This window comes from Halichoeres trimaculatus, unplaced genomic scaffold, assembly GCF_033239565.1.
Source record: "Halichoeres trimaculatus isolate MK-OKI-2021-1 unplaced genomic scaffold, fHalTri1.1 fHalTri1_scaffold_22, whole genome shotgun sequence".
Classification (NCBI taxonomy): Eukaryota; Metazoa; Chordata; class Actinopteri; order Labriformes; family Labridae; genus Halichoeres; species Halichoeres trimaculatus.
Window position 1 is genome coordinate 23,876,058 of NW_027437200.1, and position 16,873 is coordinate 23,892,930.

A 16,873-nucleotide genomic window follows, 5' to 3' on the forward strand; every position below is an offset into this window, starting at 1 on the left:
GTTTCCCCCCCTGCTCTGGCTAGCAGCCAATACAGCTGTTGGAGAGTTGAATTTGTGGACATTAACGCACTTTGCCGCAGGTAAGGGAAGCAGTAAAGCTCAAATTTATATGTGCTAAAGTTAGTTACGTATAAATTAATTAGTGTGACGTCGTTTCGTGTAGTTAACGGTTAATGTTTGAGACGTTTCCAAGTTTAGCGGTCGGACGGGCTGGCATCTGTCACATTCAGGGAACGTGATGTGACGTCACTGTGGTTTGATATCTTTAAATCGCGAATTAGCAACACAAAGCGGCGTTTATCGGTTATATTTATGAATTTTTATCTTTATTTAATCATTAAAACAGTTAATTTTGGTGTAGAGGACACTTTTTAAATTTGTCACCTGTTGTAAACGATGATAGATTCATAAGAAGCCACCTATGTTAATAAACATAGCTTGTTAGCATGTTAGACGTGAAGTCTTTTTGTTTTCTGATAACTAACGTGTCCGAAGACCAGACCCTGGTGATGAAAGGCAGCTGAGGTGATCTGAGGTGGAGGATGAAGATGAGGAAGATAAAGCTGAGGGTGAACCAGAAGCAGCTGCAGTTTTTGTCCAAAGATGAAACATCTGGAAACTTCCAGAAAGAAGGAATGCTGGGAGTCGGACGGGAGGTCAAAAGTCGGACAGGTGTGTGCCTCCTCTCTGTTGTTGTATTGTTTAAAACTTTAGTGTAAAGTCTTTTTCCCACTCTTCTCTTCTCATCTTGTTCCCTCCATCCTCTTCTGTTTCACTCTGTGGTTCCCCAGCATCTATTTCTGCGCCCTGACTCACTCTGACTTTACTTCCTGGAACATGTTTCGAGCACCGCGTCTCAGTGTTTTTACTGCGAGTGATGAATTTAGTGTAACTCCTTTTGTTCTGATCCGACTCCTCTGTGTGTCAGATTTAAAGCAGCGGTTCTGCCGGCTCAGAGGAAACATGCTCTTCATCCTTAAGGAGCAGGGCGGTAAGCTTGAGGAGGTGCTGCTGTTGGAGAGATGTGACGTGATGAAGCTCCCTGGTCAGGACACACAGCTCGCTGTCAGTAAGTGCTGCAAACATCACCTCCTTACACTGACTGTGACTTTATCACATCACCCTAATGCCTGTGGTTGTGTGTGTCCATGTGTGTGTGTGCAGCCTTTGAGAGCGGGGATCCTCCTGTTTTCCTCCAGTGCAGCAGTCCCTTGGAGTGCGTCTCCTGGCTTTTCGTCCTGAAAAATGCAAACACTGATTCCCTGAGGAGACGCATCACACACCTGCACACGCTCATTCACAAACACTCGCAGCCCCAGCACTCACATGTGACTCCACAGAGCCTCGGGGACACTGGAGCTGCAAGTGAGTAAACTGTGACTCCTCTGTGTGAATTACAATTAACAGTAAAACTAAGACTTAACAGATACAGAGAACTGGGCACCCAATACCATGTATTTCACAAGTAATCAGGCGTCTGTTTGGTCTCATAGTGCTGGTCTAAGCCCAAGTAAAGCTTCTGTTTAAGTAACTATTAACAGTGAAACTGAGACTCACCAAAAACAGATGGAAAAAACATGTGGAGTTGTTGTTTTGGTAAACTCAACACTGTTTTGGTGCAAGTTAATCACCTAAAAAACAGTTTTTATGGGCTAATTTGACAAAATGAGCCTGCAGTGAAGCTTCATTTTCAGTGAAACTGAGACTCACCAGAAACTTCACTGAAACAACATAAAGTTCTGATTCAGGCATACCTAACAACCTTTAAGAGCCAGTTAAGCAGTTTCCATTTTGGGTCTTTTGTGCCAAAGTAAACCAGACTTTAGCCTCTGTTTAATTTAATATCTACAGTAAAACTGAGACTCAACAGGCGCAGATAGAGGAGGCATCATTCTGTTATTGTGGCTCAACCAAATAGAGATAATTGCAGGTTGATTACAGAAAAGTCTAGTCTCTTCACGAGTGTAACCTCTGTGTAACCTTCCTTTACAGTAAAACTGAGACTCCCAAGAAATAAAGATACAGAACATTACACTGCATTAATTTCAGCAGCCTTCAAACTCACTAATTGGAAATAATCCACAATGGAATAAATTATTTTTTTCAATCATCTGAATTGAGCCAGAGTGAATCATCCGTGCTACCCAATTCTAACTGTGAAACTGAGACTCTCCAGTTACAAATGGACAAGAAACCATGCAGTTCTTATTTTGGAAAACGTACCACCTTTTAAGTGCACGTAAATCACAAGAACATAAGTTTGTTTTTGGAGCTGATTTTGCCAAAAGAAGTCAGAAGCTTATTTTAACAGTGAAACTGAGACTGACCAGAAATGGAAAAATGGACTTTGTGGTGTTATTCTGGACCTAATTTGTTACAAGAAAAATAGGTTTCAGTTTTGGATTCATCCTTCTCAAGTAAGCTAGAGTGAAGCTTTCGTGTAACTTACTGTTTACAGTGAAACTGAGACCTACCTAAAACGTCTGAATGAGTGTTGTTACAGGTGTGAGTTTGGCCTCCATATGAAGGATGTGTTGTGTTGAACTTTGTGTTGAAGTAATGTTGGTCTGTGGCCACCAGGTGGAGCCAAACCTGCTGCCAAGGTGTCACCGCTGCACCTGACGCTCTGTGAGTCAAACACACACGTGACTCTGCAACATACTGATCTTCTAAACACACACACACACACACACTCAGAAATGTCCCATGCTCTCTCTTCAGGTGTGTGTGCCAAGACAGCAAGAGTCCAGGTTCAGGTGTGTGTGATTGACACACACACACACACAGTCAGGAGGCACTGCTGCTGCAGGACAGAGGTACACACACACATTATAACACACATTTTGGGACAACGTGATAGTCTGTGTCTAAAAGTGAGTGTGTGTGTGTGTGTGTGTGTGTGTGTGTGTGTGTGTGTGTGTGTGTGTTTCAGGAGACAGATCAGGGTGTGTTTCTAACCTCCATGTGTTTCCTTGGTGACTATCCTCTCTACCATCACAGCCGGATTAAAGTCACCGTCTACCACGAGGAGGAGCTGCTGACACACACCGCAGTGAGTGTGTGTGTGTGTGTGTGTGTGTGTGTGCGCGCCTGAAAAATAGTGAATATAAGAGGATTAGTGCAAAGGATGCGTACATGTGTAATACGAGGTTTGGTCGCTCTTCAACATCCCCACACACACACACACACACATTGCACTTAATCTCCACACACACACACACACACACACACACACACACACACACACACACACACACTGAAACAGACACAGAGAGGAGGTGAAAGGAGCCAAAGTGAGATTTTTTAGCTAAATAGAAATTTCCGTTTGTTCCCCTTTGCCAAACTCCACCCGGCGCTTCACTAAGCTGCATATTTCCCATGATGCCGATGGTTTTTAATCCTGCCGGACATGATGAAAGAGGAGGAGGAGGAGGAGGAGGAGGAGGAAGGTGATGGAGGGAGCAGAGAGACGCTCGTTCAGCCTTTTTGACTGATTTCAGCAGCAGACGAGCAGAGAGGAGATGACTGAAGTCGACAGATTTACAGACGATTTTTATGAGTTTTACGGATTATTTCCTCGTTTTTCTTCTTCTCCTTCGTTTTCGTTCGTGAATCCATCATGAGAGGAGAGGAGCAGATATTTCAGCTGACGGAGCGACAGGGTCATGCCAACGTCCAAAAATTAATTTGTGCTCTAACTTGTGTTTAAAGGAGTGCGTGGTGGTGCATTCAGGTACAGCTGGAAATCTAGAAAGCATGTCATTAAATTTTTTTTTTTTGTTTGTTAATCCTGGACTAACGTTTCCTGACCTTTGAGTGAGTTACCACTTTTTCGGTCTCTTTTTATACCACTTTTTGAATATTTTTTAATGTATCGCTTTGTCTTTGTTATTTACAGGTGTATTAATTTACGTTAGCAAAATCACTTTATGTTGAAAAGTTTAACAAAAATTTTTAAAAAGTTAGTTTTTTTAAGAGGTTAAACTTTCTGAGAAATTTTAAAAATCTAAATCTAAATATATTTTTTTAAGTTTAACACATTCAATTAATTATTAATTTTAGAAAATATATTTTTTGTTTTTTTTTTTGTTTTTTTTAAATTAAATTATTTTAAACAGTTTTTATTTTAAGCTTTTTGTTTTGTGTATTTTTTTTGTATTTTTTTTAAAACTGCAAGGATGTAGATCAATTTTTTTTAAAAGTCAGGGTAAATTTTTAAAATATAAATCCAAATATTTTTTTTAAAGTTTAACGCATTCATTTAATTATTATTTTTTTGTAATATTTTTTTACGTTTTTTTTTTTTAGCTTTTTGTTTTGTGTATTTTTTTTTTTTTTTTTTGATAACTGCAAGGATGCAGAGAGCGATGATGGCATGTACCGAATGTTTCCATCCACTCGCAGAGGGCAGCTCCTCTGCTGGACAGGTAGGGTACTGCACACAGATATGTGAATATTTCCCGGTGTGATTATGATGTTCTTCTGTGTTTTGACGTATGTGTGTGTAGTTTTGATGGAGTTTTGTGTGTAATCTTGAAAGCTGGTTGTTATCCCAAGAACTCAGTGAGACAGATTAGCTCAGTGTGTGTGTGTGTGTGTGTGTGTGTGTGTGTGTGTGTGTGTGTGTGTGTTTCCTAAAAGCCTTCAGCTGCACATAAGGAAATGTGGTAACTGAATGTGTGTTAAAGTGAACGTCTCAATATCCTGTTTGTTTATATCCTGTTGTCTTTCTCTCACTGCAGCTGATGTCATGTGTAGCCACAGCTTGCGAGCTAACTTTGGTTTTTGTGAGTCTAGTTTGAAAAATAAGCCGTCGCTTTGGACTGAAAATCTCTTAACTTTGGTTCCTCAGGTACCAAACACTGAAAAGTTCCCAGAGCTGCTTAAAAACTCTCATACGTGTAATTCCACCTCAGAGTCATGCTGTGTGAGTGTGAGCCTGAAGCTGTGATTTGAGTGCTTCTCACTCTTTTCGCTCGTCAAGGTAATCCTCTGAGCTTCTGATTATGGTCCCAGCAGCAGAGTGATTTTAATGCCCCCGCTGTGGGACTTTTCATGACCCAACGGTGATGAGTTTTAGACGTGAGAGCGGTTTATTAATTAATATTTCAGGACATCAGGAGCTTAAAACAGGGTGAGAGCTTTTTATGTAACACCCAGTTGGCCTATGATCTGGCGCTGTTTGGGGTACATTTTGAGGGATTTATGAAGTGACTTGGTAAAAGATGATGATGGAGAAATAAAGTCAGTTCTGGGTAAAACCAGCTGCCAGGTAATTATCAGCTTCAGACCTGAAGGGTCAGTTTTATCTTATCTTCCTCATAAATGGCTTATCTTGTTTTTTTTTTTCTAAGTTATGTCATTCAGTTATCTTGTTTAATAGTTTTCTTTTGTCTAGTTAGTTTTGTCTGGATAATACTTTCTGTTTTTGAATCTATTATATATCTATCTTGTTTCTGGTTTCACGAAAATGAATCCTGACAGTACTCTTGTTCAGTACCTTTATTTTCTTGATAGCCATGCCACCTAAATTAGGTTAACTTTAGCCTACCAGCTATCTTGTTCCCGCACTTCTTCTTACCAGCTATCTTGTTACTAAATCCTTTAACCAGCTATCTTTGTTCCTACTATCTTGTTCAAACTGTCCTTCCAGCTATCTTGATCCAGCTATCTTGTTACTTATTTGTCTTTCCAGCTTTCTTGTTTCAGCTATCTTGATCCCATTTTGTATTAAATGCTATCTTATTCCAGCTATCTTGTTATTAATTACTAGTACAAGCTATCTTGTTCCATCTATCTTGTTCAAACTGCGTCATTCCACCTATCTTGTTCAAACTGCATCATTCCACCTATCTTGTTCAAACTGCGTCCTTCCAGCTATCTTGATCCAGCATTCTTGTTCAAACTACATCCTTCCAGCTATCTTGTTCAAACTGCGTCCTTCCAGCTATCTTGTTCCAACTATCTTGTTCAAACTACATCCTTCCAGCTATCTTGCTCAAACTGCGTCCTTCCATCTATCTTGATCCAGCATTCTTGTTCAAACTGCGTCCTTCCTGCTATCTTGTTCCAACTATCTTGTTCAAACTACATCCCTTCAGCTATCTTGTTCAAACAACATCCATACCGCTATCTTGTTCAAACTACGTCCTTCCAGCTATCATGACTCAGCTATCTTGTCCAAACTGCGTCCTTCCAGCTATCTTGTTTAAACTATGTCCTTTTAGCTATCTTGTTACTTATTCCTCTTACCAGCTTTCTTGTCCCAGCTATTCATACAAGCTATCTTGTACCTACTTTGTCTTTCCAGCTATCTTGCTCCAGCTTTCTTGTTTCAACTTCATGTTAGCTAGCTCAATACAATGTATCCCCCCAACAATCTTGTTCATAAATAGTTCTTTTCTGGTAACAACAGAGAAACTAGTTTAGTCTATCCTGTCTTTTTCTTGTTTTCACAGAATGTATCTTGTTTGTTATTTCTCTCTCGATAGTTATCTCATATTATGTATGTTGTTTACCCAGTTTTGGTAGTTACCTCAACTCTAGTTAGCTTTATCTGGATATTCTTGGATTTTTCATTTAGGTCATGTATCTTGTTGGCTTACTTGTTTTTGTAAAGTTCTTGAATATTGCAAAGAATGCTAAACTCTGTCTTTTTTGCTTTCTTGTTGTAGTGAAATGTACCCACCATATACAGTATCTTGTTTTAAGTACCAAACTTTGTAAACAGTTAGCTTGTCAACCTAACATTTTCCTAACAGCAAACCAAAACATTTGGGGCTCCCTCTGCTGACTGACTGTAGTCATTACACCCACATGCTTCACATCAACATCTGGGACAAGCTTTAAATCAAGCCACATGTCATTGAATGATTTTAATCCTGTTTTCTGTGTTCCAGAGGAGCTTTCTGGGTTTCACCTCCTTCTCCATCAGAGATCTGCTCAAATCCAAAGAGCCTCACATCTCCCTCAACCTCAGGTAAACTCAGAAACTACACCTCTAAACTCAACGTTACTGTCAGAACAACAACTCCAACTCGTCACTTCCTCCTCAGCTTTAACATGATGTGAATTAAATCCTAAACCTTGCATAGATATTGAGTCTATCATCTGATTTGCTGTTGAGTGGATGAGGAAGTGAGAGGTGGAGGTGTGACTCCACCTCCGGTAAGAGGAGAAAAAGTTGCTCTCTTCCTGTTTTGATGTGACTACACTTCAGAGAGACGACCTAGAAGGACTCAGAGAGACAGGGTTTGAAAAAGCAGAGCTCCAGGTGTGCGCTGTGTGCAGTAGGTGTGTCTGCACTGGCATGTTGCCTCCAGGTGAGTCACTCCATCCAGTCATACCTGGCTCAGGCTGCTGGGTCCCAGAGCTACATGCTGCTTCTTGTCCGCTTTAGGAAGATATTTATGTTGCTCGCACGTTTTGGAAAGGAACTAAGATTCTCTTTATCCTGCCAGTCATGCCACGCATCTTGTTAATCGTCAACTTTTGATCTTTATTTCAACTTGTCTCTAAGGTATGCTGTGTCTTTCTAAGAATCTTGTATCTTGTTTGCAATCAATGATAAGCATCTTGTTCACGCTAAGCTCTTGTTATCTCAGTGAATTCATCGCCAGACTTATCTTGTTTCTTGTCGACTTTGTCTTGATTTCCAACTCTTATCTAAACTAGTGGTTATTTTCTTTTAAAGGTATCTCGTTCTTTGATTATTCTCTTCATTGCCAGATTGTATCTTGTTTATTCCTTGCTTTAGTTAAAATGTATCATGTGCGTAATCTTGCTTGTAGTTAGCTTTGTGCAGAGAGTTCATATTGCGTCTTGCTAACTTTGTCTTGCTAGGTAAAATGCATCCTGCCAGTTATCTTGTTAGTTTTTGGTAATGATTTTGCCTTGATGATTTTTGTGGTATCTTGTTTTTGGTGACGTGGTCTGTTTTTCTTATTGGTAACCTTAATCATAGGGAACTTGGTTTATGTAGGTGGTCTTGTAAGGTATCTTGTTTTCACTTTTTTGCCCCCATTGTCTCTGCCGTAAGTTATCTTGTTTCTGTCGGCCTTGCGCGTTGTGCTTGTGGTTGTTTTTGTTTTTGCAGATGATCTTGTTTCCAGTCAGAACTGTCCTGTCAGTTATCTTGTTTTCAGTTATCTTATACATATCTAACTTTGACTTACTCGCTATCTTGTTTCCTGTTAGGGCTATGATGTTAATTTGATAATAATTAGTCTTCTGAATATGCTGGAAATCTTGTTTTCAGCTAGATTTAGTTTGAAACACATCTTGTTTTTAGTTTTAGTTCTATAGTCATCTTGTTTTAGGTTAGCTTTACTTTTTCGGTCATCTTGTTTTTTTTAGCTAGCTTTGCCTTGCTAGTCATTTAGTGGCGAGTGACCATTTTCTTTTGAGATAGCATTTTTTAAGTTACCCTGTTTTAGTTTTCTCTATCTTGCGAGTAAACTTGTTTTCAGTTAGCCTTAGTTTGAGAGCCATCTTGTTTTTAGTTAGCTTTAGTTTGAAAGTAAGCTATTTTTTGGTTAGCTTTGCCTTGCTAGTCATTGAGAGTGAGAGGCCATTTTGTTTTGAGATAGCTTTTTTTAAGTTTTATTTTTTTTTATCCTGCTTTAGTTAGTTTATCTTGCTAATAATCTTGCCTTCAGTTAGCCTTGTACGTAATCTTGTCTCAAGATACCTCTGCTTTTTTCAGTCACTATGTGTTAGGCCAGTTTTCTGTTGTTTGTTTAAAGTCATGCTATGTATCTTGTTTAAAGCTAGCGTTGTCTTTGTTATCTTGTTAGCAGTTAGCGTTGATTATGAGTGTTTACTGTTGTGTTTTCTGATCAGGACGATGGACGGAGTGAACGAGATGGGGGAGGTGAAGGTCTCCTGTCTGCAGATGGAAGGAGAGAATGGAGATGAGACTCCTCCTGAACATAAGGTAGAGGAGGAGGAGGAGGAGGAGGAGGAGAAGGAGAGGAGACCTGCCTCTGTGTAGCTCCTGTCACCTCCTCTCTGTCTGACTGTGGAGTGGGGCAGACGTGCTTTGATGCTTTGTGGTTTCTGCTCTCACAGTTTCATGTGGGCTGTTGTCTGTGAGTAATTTCCTTTGACACCAATCTTTCTTTTTGTTCCACTTCACCTTTTCTCCGTCCTCCAGTGTTCGGAGCTGTGCGACAGCCTCCACAGCTCCATCCACGACAGAGACAACAGCCCCACCATGAGAGCTGGTGAGACATGAGCATAGATGGTTTCATAGGCTCAGAGTGATGTGTCAGTGTTTCTGTAACACTCCTCTGACCTGACCTGTGTGTGTGTGTGTGTGTGTGTGTGTGTGTGTGTGTGTGTGTGTGTGTGTGTGTGTGTGTGTGTGTGTGTGTGTGTGTTTGTGTGTGTGTGTGTGTGCAGTGCTGTGTGCTCAGGTGTGTAAGGTGTACAGGTTTCAGACGGAGGATCAGAGATGGCTGCTGGTCCGGGAACAGATGTCTGAGACGCCGCTCTCTTTCTCTTTACCCAAACAGCTACTGAGCGCGCTCATACAAGAGCACACATGCAGGTTTTTCTTTCTCTTGGTGTTCTTTCTTGACCTAAAAAACATATTTTTCTTTTATTTGTTGCAGTCTGCTAAAAAAAATCCACCTGATTGTTTCCAGGGTCCAGGAAGTGAAGGAGCTGGGTGACCTCTCACCTCACTGGGACGGGCTCCGCCATGATGTAACAAACCACTGTAACTATCTGATTGGCTGTTATCAGGAAACTCTTACTGAGCTCAACAAACTCTCAGGTAAGAAGCCAATTAAAGGGCCAAACCAGAAAACTTTAAGCCTCATTCACACAGCGTCAGAAAGATCGAGATCATTTGAAAGTTTCTGAATTTTGGGGAACCAAAACAGAAGCAAAGAATTCCAGAACTTTGGGGATTAAAACAAAGGAAGAGAGTTCCAGAACTTAAAGGCAATAAAGCTGAGGTAGAGCATTCCAGAATCTGGAACATTGAAGCTGAGGTAGAGCATTCTAGAATCTGGAACATTGAAGCTGAGGTAGAGCATTCCAGAATCTGGAACATTGAAGCTGAGGTAGAGCATTCCAGAATCTGGAACATTTAAGCTGAGGTAGAGCATTCCAGAATCTGGAACATTGAAGCTGAGGTAGAGCATTCCAGAATCTGGAAAGTTGAAGCTGAGGTAGAGCATTCCAGAATCTGGAAAGTTGAAGCTGAGGTAGAGCATTCCAGAATCTGGAACATTGAAGCTGAGGTAGAGCATTCCAGAATCTGGAACATTAGAGCAGAGGTAGAGCATTGTAGATTTTTGGGGGAATATAGCAGAGGTAAAGCAGTCTGAACATTTTGGGGAAATAAAGGCAAGGTAGAGTGTTCTGGACTTTTTTGGAAATACAGGTAGAGTGTTCTAACATTATTTAGCCAATAAAGCAGAGGTTGACGGTTGAGTAATTTTGGCATTTAAGTGGAGGTAGAGAATTCCCCAATTTTTAGGGAGAGAAAGCAGAGGTAGAGTATTGGGGAATTTATAGGCTACAGACCAGAGGTAGACCATTCTGGAATTTTTAATATTGAAGCTGAGGAAGAGATCTATGGCATTAGTAGGCAACTGAGCAGAGGTAGTGTTCAATATCTCTTTGGCAGAAGTAGAGCATTTGGAAACTGTTTTAGGCAATAAACTAGAGGAAGTGTTCCAGAATTTTTTTAATATTGAAGCAGAGGTAGAGTAGTCTGGAATTTTAAAACATTGAAGCAGAGGTAGAGCGGTCTGGAATTTTAAAACATTGAAGCAGAGGTAGAGCATTCTGGAATTTTTGAACACTGAAGCAGAGGTAGAGCATTCTGGAATTTTTGAACACTGAAGCAGAGGTAGAGCATTCTGGAATTTTGGAACACTGAAGCAGAGGTGGAGCATTCTAGAATTTTTAGGCAATAAAGCAGAGGTAGAGCGTTCTGGTAAATCAAAGCAGGGACAAAGCGACAGAAAAACTGTAATTTTTTTAAATGTTATGATTTAATGACTTGTGTTTGTCATTTTGCAGGGAATGGAAAATATCGATGTCACTGATTCATTTTTTAATCATGTTAAAGCACACTTAGCTCTAAGGTAACAGATTCTGCAGGAAGCATCTCAATGCTCTCATATTCCTGATCTTGTTGATTTAAAGCAGCCTGGACTCCAGGAGCTTAAACAATGATTGTTTTTCTTTAATCTTGTCCTATGGGACTCTATTGGCCTCATGGTTTAGGCACGCATCCCTCACACAGACACCACTTCAACTCTCGGCCTCAACCTTTTGCTGCCCCTCTGTGTCCTCCGCTGTCCGGTCTAACAGCGCCCCAAATAAACGTTTCCCCTTTTTTTTAACAGCTTCGTCCTGTTTCAAGTCGAGCAGCAGTAAATCAGAGAAACACCTTCAGTTCGTTCCAACAAACCTGCACTCACAGAGGATGGAGGTCACCGGCCCAGACAGCACAGGTAAAACCTGTTTGTTCTTTATTTGTATTCTTCAATCCTCACACTTACTTTCACTTTCACCTCGTCATGTCACCTCTTTTCCCCCTCAGGTGTTTGGTATGAAGTGATCACCGTCGGTGCTCCTGCTGATCACCATCAGTCCTTCAAACACGGCGGTCTGAAGAAGCTGCTCAGCAAACACACACCCAGAGCAGACAGGTGTGTGTGTGTGTGTGTGTCTCTTCATTCATGCTCTCGTCCTCTCCATCCGTCACTCAATATTGTTGCTGTGGATTAATCTGTGTAATCTCTGTCTGTCAGGATTAGTGCAGCTGTGCCTAGATCAGCACACAAATACATTTTGCAGAGTTTTTATTTGAGGATCCTCTCTCTGTGAAATCAGAGCTACACGATGAATAAATTAGAACAAGATGCTCCAATCCTGTGTTTTCAGGGATGAGTCGTGCTATAAAAGATGCTCCGTGCTACGTGGAGAGCCGTGTTGTTCTACTTGTGTTGCTTTCATTTCTCATTTCATTTCCTTTATCATTAAGACTGGTTAAATGAAAGTAAACCGTGAGAAAACTGGTTGTAATTTTGTGACTGTGCTCTGAAGTAACAGAGCGAAGCCTCAGTGTGACTTATGTTTCACAGTGAAGCTGAGACTCAGCAGAAACTGATGAATTGTGCTTCCTTCCTCCCTCAGCTCCGTCTCTTACTCTGAAGACGAGAGCTCCAGAGCCAGGGAGCTGCTGGCCGGCGTGGCCCAGCTGCAGCCTCTGGTCTTCGGGCTGGCTGAGGAGCTGCTCGCCGTGTCTCTGGAGCAGAACGCCGCCCGGCTGCAGGAGGCTCTGGACGGGTTAGCTCAGCAGGTGAGAGGAAAGAAAAACACATCTTACTCTAACGACACACACAAAAACCTTCAGACCCCCGTCATCCTCCTCTCCTCTTCTCACAGACGGAGGTGTTTGTTCACGCTCTGAAGGACGAGCTGGTGAAGAGCGCCCTGTTAGCCATACACAGCCAGTGTGCGGCCAACTACAACAGCAGCCACGTCCACAGCAACGGGCTGCTCTGTGACAACAGGTCAGACAGTCAGGACGGAGAGACGTCGCCAAGACAACGGGACGTCAGCGGACAGGACGCAGAGTATGACGAGGAAGAATGGGCAAGCTGCACTTCCTGAATTTGAGAAGGATAGTTTTTGGTCTCAGAAGTGACTGTGCTTGGGTTAGAGAGTGTAGCTGGAGCCATGTCAGCTACTGCTAATGCTATCTTGGTTAGCTAGGTGTAGCTGTAGCTCATTGTTAGAATGACATCAATACGAATGCTAATTTACTTAGCTGAAAGAATACTTTAAACCACATCAACCAAAACTTCAGATAAAGACTTTGATAGGTTGCCCCCTGCTGGTTGTCAGAAACATGTCATCTTTTCTGTTATGCTCAATACTTGCCTTTACATTCATGTGTGTGTTTTGTGTGTGTGTGTGTGTGTGTGTGTGTGTGTGTGTGTGTGTGTGTGTGTGTGTAGGACATGGCGTGGGCAAATGTCGCCAAAAGCCTCAACTGCATCATCGCCATGTCCGACCGGTTGCTGGGGCGCGAGGACCGCCCACAGGATCTGACACCATCAGACCAGCAAGAGGCCGCAGCGGGGGACACAAATTCTCAGAACACCGGTGTGACGCTGTTTTATGCTCACCTTATTTGCTGAGTAGCTGAGTTGAATCAAACTGAGCGTGTCCGTGTCTCTCGTCCAGGTTCGTCCTCCCTCTCTGCTGCGTCCTCCTGGCAGGAACAGCTGCTCCCCCTGGTGGTCACTCTACGAGATTGCGTGCGGGAGGCAGTTTGCAAGGCTCGTACTGCGATGATGTTTGTGATTCTGCAGAGCGCGGTGGCCTCCACCGTTCATCAGGGGCCCCCGCAGATCGTCCAGAGACGCCATGCTGTCTTCAGCCAAGTGGTGGGTCACTGACGGCTCTCACTAGCCACGATTACATGAGGAGTTTTTCGTCTTTCCGAATAGAATCTTTCTGAATGACTTTTCCGAAAACAATAGTATACATGGAAAGGAATATTCCAACCTCTGGTCTACATGCACCGCTATAATCAAACAGAATAGTCAATGGGGCATGCGCAGAAAAACGTAAACATCACGAGATTTATCAAAGCTGGAGGATGACGTTTTGTTTATCACGGTGTTGCAATACTCCATATTGCGAGTTTGTCGTCCGTCCAGTCTTGAAATTATGTTCATTTCTTTCAAAGTTTGGATCAAAAACAAACTTACGGCTTTACGTTTGAGTGGATACATGATAACTCAATTGGTTTGGGGAAAGGAATATTCCACCCCTGTGAAACCGATTAAATGTCCGTTCAGACTGGCACTTTTCTTTGGGAATGAGGTGTAAACAAAGGTTAAATTCTTTCCGTTTCAGCAAATAAAACTGAATGCAAGCAGAACATTTGGGTCCATGTATATGTGGCTACCGTTTCTTTAACACCAGGGACACTTGGTGACATCACAAGGTTCCCTGCCTTCGTGATGTCACAAGGCATGGAACTCTCTGAGGGGGCTTGTTGTCATGACGACAGGTTGTTTCTTGGAATGCTTTGAAATCACACAGCTGGGTCTTGATTACCGTCAGAATTAATGTCTTTTCTCCTCATTTATTAGCTTTTGTCTGTTTTTTTTTCCCCTCTTGTTGTCCCAGCTCTCAGCCGTGGTGTGTGGCTTCACGTTGAAGCTCTACGGCAGCCTGGAGGACCCAGAGTTCCTGCAGCAGCTGCTCTCAGTGGGAGTCCTGGTTCAGTTTGAAGGCCTGCTCAGCACCTACGGTACACACACCCGTACACACTCATTAAGCTGCTCTACACTCTGCATATTAACATACAGGTGTGTTTGTTCGTCAGGTGATGAGGTGGGGATGCTGGAGGACATGGAGGTGGGCGTGGCTGACCTGAGCGGTGTTGCGTTCACAATCACCGAGGCTAAGACGGAGCACCCAGAGGATCTGCTGCCAACCCTCTGTGGAACCTGGTAACCAACACTCACAAAGATGGCTGTAAAAATTTTGCACACACTTCTCTAAACGTGTGTGTGTGTGTGTTTAATCAGGGGTAGTTTTGTGGTTGAGGTCCCGCTGCCATCAGAAACTTTCACGTCGCTGCCACAGGAAGCTAAAAAGGGACGTTTGATACGAGTTCTTCCGCTTCTCTTCAACATCGGGATCAACCAGCAGCAGAGTCTGGCTGAAAGGTATTAATACACACACACACACACACACACACACACACAAAAGCCTCATCCTTTGTGTCTGAGAATGTGCTGTTACACTTGCCACTTTTTAGTTTTCAATGTTGGAGTTTTTGGTCAAACATTAAGAAAAGAGTCTCTTTGTTTTGAAGGTTTGGTGACAGCTCCCTGCAGGAGAGAGTGAACCAGCAAAGCTGTGAGAGACTCAAAGTTTACTGTCAAACACTGAGAGAGACGCTACCTCATATGGGTGAGTGTCCTGGAGCTGGAGGTCGTGACCTCTCAAACCGTCTTAAAACAGTGAAACAGTTAATTTTTGTCTAATCGTTCAGTAAATGTCTCTTTGTCTCCGGGTGTATCTATACCCCTCTTCAGCTGGTATCCAGTCACTTCCAGACCTGTTGTCGTCTCTGAGTCGGTGTGTAGAAACCAGGAAGAGGAAGAATGTGGAGGTTCTGTGGATCGCTGCAACAGTGAGTATAGAATAGAACAGGATAGAATAGAAAGTATAAAATGCAAAACATTCAAGAATCTATAGATAGAATAATACAATGAGTGTCAACTAGACAAAAAGTCCATCAGAGACGACAGCTTGTCCAACATTCTCAGGGAACATTGGACCTAGCACCTGTTAGCATCAACAGGCTACAGGCTGCTAACAGCTGAAATCTCACTGCAGACTTTACCTGAGTTCACACACTGGAGTTACTAACTCAAGTAGAGATGTACCAAACCAATCTTGGTAGCAGGTCTCAGTCTGACATGGACTCCAAATAATAAATTGGGATTCTACTGGAGAGGAGTTGGACTTTGAGAGGCTAATTCTTAGATCTCTACGTGTTATGAACATTAAATTACTGTAGCAGGCTGTAGGTGTGCCTGTTTCTGCTCTGAAGTTTGACATTCAACATGGGACTGTATGGAAACTGACTCACTTTTGGGACCAGCCTCCAGTGGCCATTTTTGGAACTGTAGTTTTTGGAGCTGAGTGAAAAAAACATGAGAGGGAACATGAAGAAAAAGAGATTTTAGGTGTCTCTTGGATAGCTCATAATTTGTAGGTTAAGTCAAAGTTGAAGAGATCACTGATTTTTAGGAGGTGGGGACCAAAATCAGAGCAAAAACAGCCCATACTGGCTTTTCGATCATAAAGTCAGGGACAACGTTCACTGAGTTGTGTTTTCATTAAGGAACATGTGGATGTGATGATAAGTTCAGAGGTAACAGGTGAATGTTTGTTTGGGTTCAGGTGTGTCGACAGGTGAACGGCGTGCGCATGACCAGCTGTAAGAGTGCGAAGGACCGCACGGCGATGTCGGTGACTCTGGAGCAGTGTGTGTTACTGAGAGACAGACACACACTGAGCCAGCAGAGCTTCAGCTCTGCTCTGGACTGCATGAGGAGGTGAAGTTTAGATCACAAACAAAACCAACTCTCCATTTGTTTTATTTTCTTTCCTTTTTGTCTTCCATCGTTTTCTTTTTCTCTGTTTTCTGTTAAAAAACTTTCCTTCCTGTTTCCTTTTCTGTTCTTTTTACCTTATTCCGTTCTTCATCCACACACCGTACACACCCTCCCTCCCCTCCAGGTCTCGTCTGTCCTGGGGGCAGATGTTGGGCTGTTACACCCAGCCTAGCACCCCTGCCTGTGGGTTAGACTCTGGGGCTTCCCCCCCTGGTCTGCAGGGCTCCTGGTCTCCCACCTGTTGGGCTCCCAAAGCTCCCAGACGTCACCTGTACCCGGTGGCCTTCCTGCTGGTTTCGTCTCACCTGCTGGTCCTGTGGCTCATCCTCAGTCTGGTTTTTCTGCTGGCCAAGTACCAGTAGAGCTGCTGGAGTGGAGAATACCTGGGGATGTTTTCATGATGAGACCTTTTTGTGTTCATGTCTTCTGAATCCCTGTGTGTGTTTTTATGTGTGTGTGAGCACAGGGATGGCTGCAGGATGGAGAACGTGCAGAAGAACATCGGCAGCAGAAAGTTTGCCTTCAGCGGCGTTCAGCTCCTCACCTTTCCCAAACTGTACAGACCTCCAGACGGCAGCTTTGGATGACTGGTTTATACACCTGTACAGATGTTTGTGTCCTAAATCTTTGTAAAGTGGATGTACATTTTATTTTTATGTTGATCTGCTGAACACGTTCCTGCAGAAATAAATGGAGAT

General features: G+C 42.7%; 1 protein-coding gene across 2 annotated transcripts; it reads left to right on the plus strand.

Moving 5' to 3' along the window:
- LOC141784358 (type II inositol 3,4-bisphosphate 4-phosphatase-like) lies at window positions 1-16,873 on the plus strand. 2 transcript variants are annotated; one of them, XM_074662180.1, is made up of 25 exons: window positions 1-80; window positions 496-672; window positions 929-1,069; window positions 1,165-1,365; window positions 2,581-2,628; window positions 2,722-2,816; window positions 2,933-3,052; window positions 6,900-6,979; window positions 8,842-8,935; window positions 9,155-9,224; window positions 9,403-9,550; window positions 9,648-9,778; window positions 11,367-11,474; window positions 11,564-11,672; window positions 12,160-12,325; window positions 12,412-12,621; window positions 12,987-13,134; window positions 13,216-13,418; window positions 14,170-14,293; window positions 14,369-14,495; window positions 14,574-14,714; window positions 14,864-14,961; window positions 15,087-15,184; window positions 15,961-16,115; window positions 16,642-16,873. In XM_074662180.1, the coding sequence occupies exons 2-25, from the start codon at window positions 543-545 to the stop codon at window positions 16,760-16,762; spliced, it is 3,066 nt and encodes a 1,021-aa protein (XP_074518281.1). In that variant the 5' UTR covers window positions 1-80; window positions 496-542; the 3' UTR covers window positions 16,763-16,873. The 2 variants fall into 2 exon arrangements, with proteins under 2 accessions (XP_074518281.1, XP_074518280.1); XM_074662179.1 differs by lacking the exon at window positions 16,642-16,873 and adding an exon at window positions 16,300-16,591.